Source organism: Arachis ipaensis, chromosome B10, assembly GCF_000816755.2.
Source record: "Arachis ipaensis cultivar K30076 chromosome B10, Araip1.1, whole genome shotgun sequence".
Classification (NCBI taxonomy): Eukaryota; Viridiplantae; Streptophyta; class Magnoliopsida; order Fabales; family Fabaceae; genus Arachis; species Arachis ipaensis.
This window is the reverse complement of record NC_029794.2, coordinates 794,251-796,812: the sequence shown is the minus strand read 5'-3', so window position 1 is coordinate 796,812 and position 2,562 is coordinate 794,251. Positions and strand designations below refer to the sequence as shown.

Here is a 2,562-nt window from a genome sequence, read left to right as displayed (position 1 = left end):
CATAATGACAAAAAAAATTGAAAAAGGTACATATAAGTTTCCCAAAAATTTATGACAAAGAAAATCTAATCTTTAGCAAAGCGTGAAAGCGGGGCCATTAATGATGAGGGAAGTGCAATATTTATTCTTAATATCTAAAAGTAGATATATAAGTCTACTCACATTATTTTTAAAATATATATTTTTTCTATTAATGTTATGTTAGTAATATCGCTTACTTGACAAAATATGAGAATCAACCACTTAGTTTTTGACAAATTAACTATTATTTTCAAATCAACAATATATTTATTATATCTCACCGTTATAAACAATACAATAACTTTATAACTCCAATAATTAATTTATTAATTTCTATAAATAACTCATTAAATATAATAAATATTCATATTACAAATATAATAATAATATTATTAATCATAATAAATTTTACGTTACTAATATTCAAATTTCGTACTATTTGAATTACTTATATAAGTCTCTTATCACTATTCCTTCAAATGACATCAAATTTAGTACAAAAAATTTATTTTCGAACTACACAACATCTCAAACTTACTCAATGGAGCATCATTCTTTTGAACAATATCACCAAACAAAAAGACAATTTGTTTATCAAAGTTTGCGTGGTTTATCTATGGGAAACATTAACACCCACAAATGAAGAAGAGTCTCTTTGCTTAGAAATGATTATATTAGATGAAAAGGTACAAAACAAACATATTTATCATCTTTTAAAATTAAATTTACAAAAAAATACTTTAATTATTTTTACTTTTTATATTATTTTATAATACTTTATATATAATTATATTTTAATATCGTTAAAATTATACTTCTTTTAATATACTATTCATTCTTCTTTTTTAACTAATTATGAACTATGATTTACTAACACCGAAGGAAATGAAAAATCTATACAATAAAAAATTTAAAAATAGAAGATACAAATGATTTGTATAGGCAAATTAAAGGTATAATGAAAGCAAACTTTTTACTCACAATTGTTGTGAAAGAAATTAAAGATCAAATTTTGAACATTTTCCACGACTATTTTCAATTTGCATCACTTGAGATATGATCTGACAGAGTAGGTCAAAGAAAAATACTAATAAATAATTTCATTTTATACTATTTCAATTATTCTTATTAAAAATAACTTATTCAAAAAAATCTACACATTTTAGTTCTTTTTAGATGTCATTGGAAAACTACATCAAGAGATTAAAAAGAAAGAGAACCATATAAATTCAAGACACATCTTCAGAAGAAAAATATACATGCAAAGATGGAACAAACAATATAATAGAAGAACATGCCTTCACAAGAACCTCGACTAAAAGAAGAAAGCAACAATTCTAATAATAAACTAATAAAAAAAAGGAGGACGAGCGCCACATAAGAAGACTAAATTCATCAACTAAAACAAATGCAAAACTCAACCTACCAAATAAAGATGTCACTTTGTACAACTCCAACATCCAAACCTTTTGTAGTATAAATTATTTTAAACAAAACACCTTTTAAATTTAACTTTAGTTTACACATATTTAAAGTTACTCACCAATATAAAATACATATTAAAATACAAATGCACATTAAAAATAAATTAAACCATACATATTTATATACAAATACACTAATAATTGCTTTTATGGTAAGAATAACATTTTTTTGTTTAATTAAAATATGTGATTTGAGGCACAGAATTTTCTCGTATTATTTATTTGAGGAGGAAAACCTTAGAACCTGTTTAGCATTATTAGTCTGAGTAACAGTTGCTGATACTATTTATTAAAAGAACATTTAACTAAAGAAAATTTATTTATTTTAGTAGACCACCCTTAAAACGATTTTAGAATTATCTCAAATTGGATCTCTGATTTTATCATGGAAAACACTCAATTGAATTTTAAAACCCTAAATTCTGATGAATCCAAAAGACATGGTGCTGTGATTAACGAAGGAAGCAAGCAAAAAGAGGAGAAGATTGACGAAGAAAAATCATTTGAGGATAAAAGAATGAATTTTTCTCAAGGTATTTATGCTTTAAATTGATGATTTCATTTGTATTAACCTTATTTTTATCATTTAAAAAAATTCTGATAGAGTAATTAAGGTGAAATTAAACTGCTGATTAGAGTACAATACTCATAGAATACGTATTCAGCAGCTCAACTTCAATTAGATGAAAACATAAATCAGATTCTTATTTAATCTTATAAAATTTATTTTTAATAATTATTTATTAAATTTTAGCGTATCTATGATATGTTATTTGTTGAAAAGTCATTTTATATTTTATTTTTTAAATAAAATTTATCTAAATTTGAAGGCATATAACTAATAGTCCATTTCTCAAATTTTTCAGTCAAGGACATGTAGATAATAAACTGCTTCTAATCAAGTTAATGAATCTAATCGGTATGTTGAATGTGATCATCTTGAGTTTGTGTTTAACCCCAAATTTTTTATTTCTTAATTCTAACAATTAAATTAGGGAAGAATGAAAATTTATTATGTATAAATTCAAAAATTAATTTAATTATTTTTAAAATTCAA

General features: G+C 23.2%; 1 protein-coding gene across 1 annotated transcript in view; it reads left to right on the top strand.

Moving 5' to 3' along the window:
- The window catches only part of LOC110268288, a 4,454-nt gene continuing 3,675 nt past the window's right edge, over positions 1,784-2,562 (top strand). Inside the window, exon 1 of the mRNA XM_021114252.1 lies at positions 1,784-2,038. Within this exon, the coding sequence (XP_020969911.1) occupies positions 1,891-2,038 (148 nt within the window). The 5' untranslated portion in view covers positions 1,784-1,890. The remainder of the gene's footprint in view (positions 2,039-2,562) is intronic.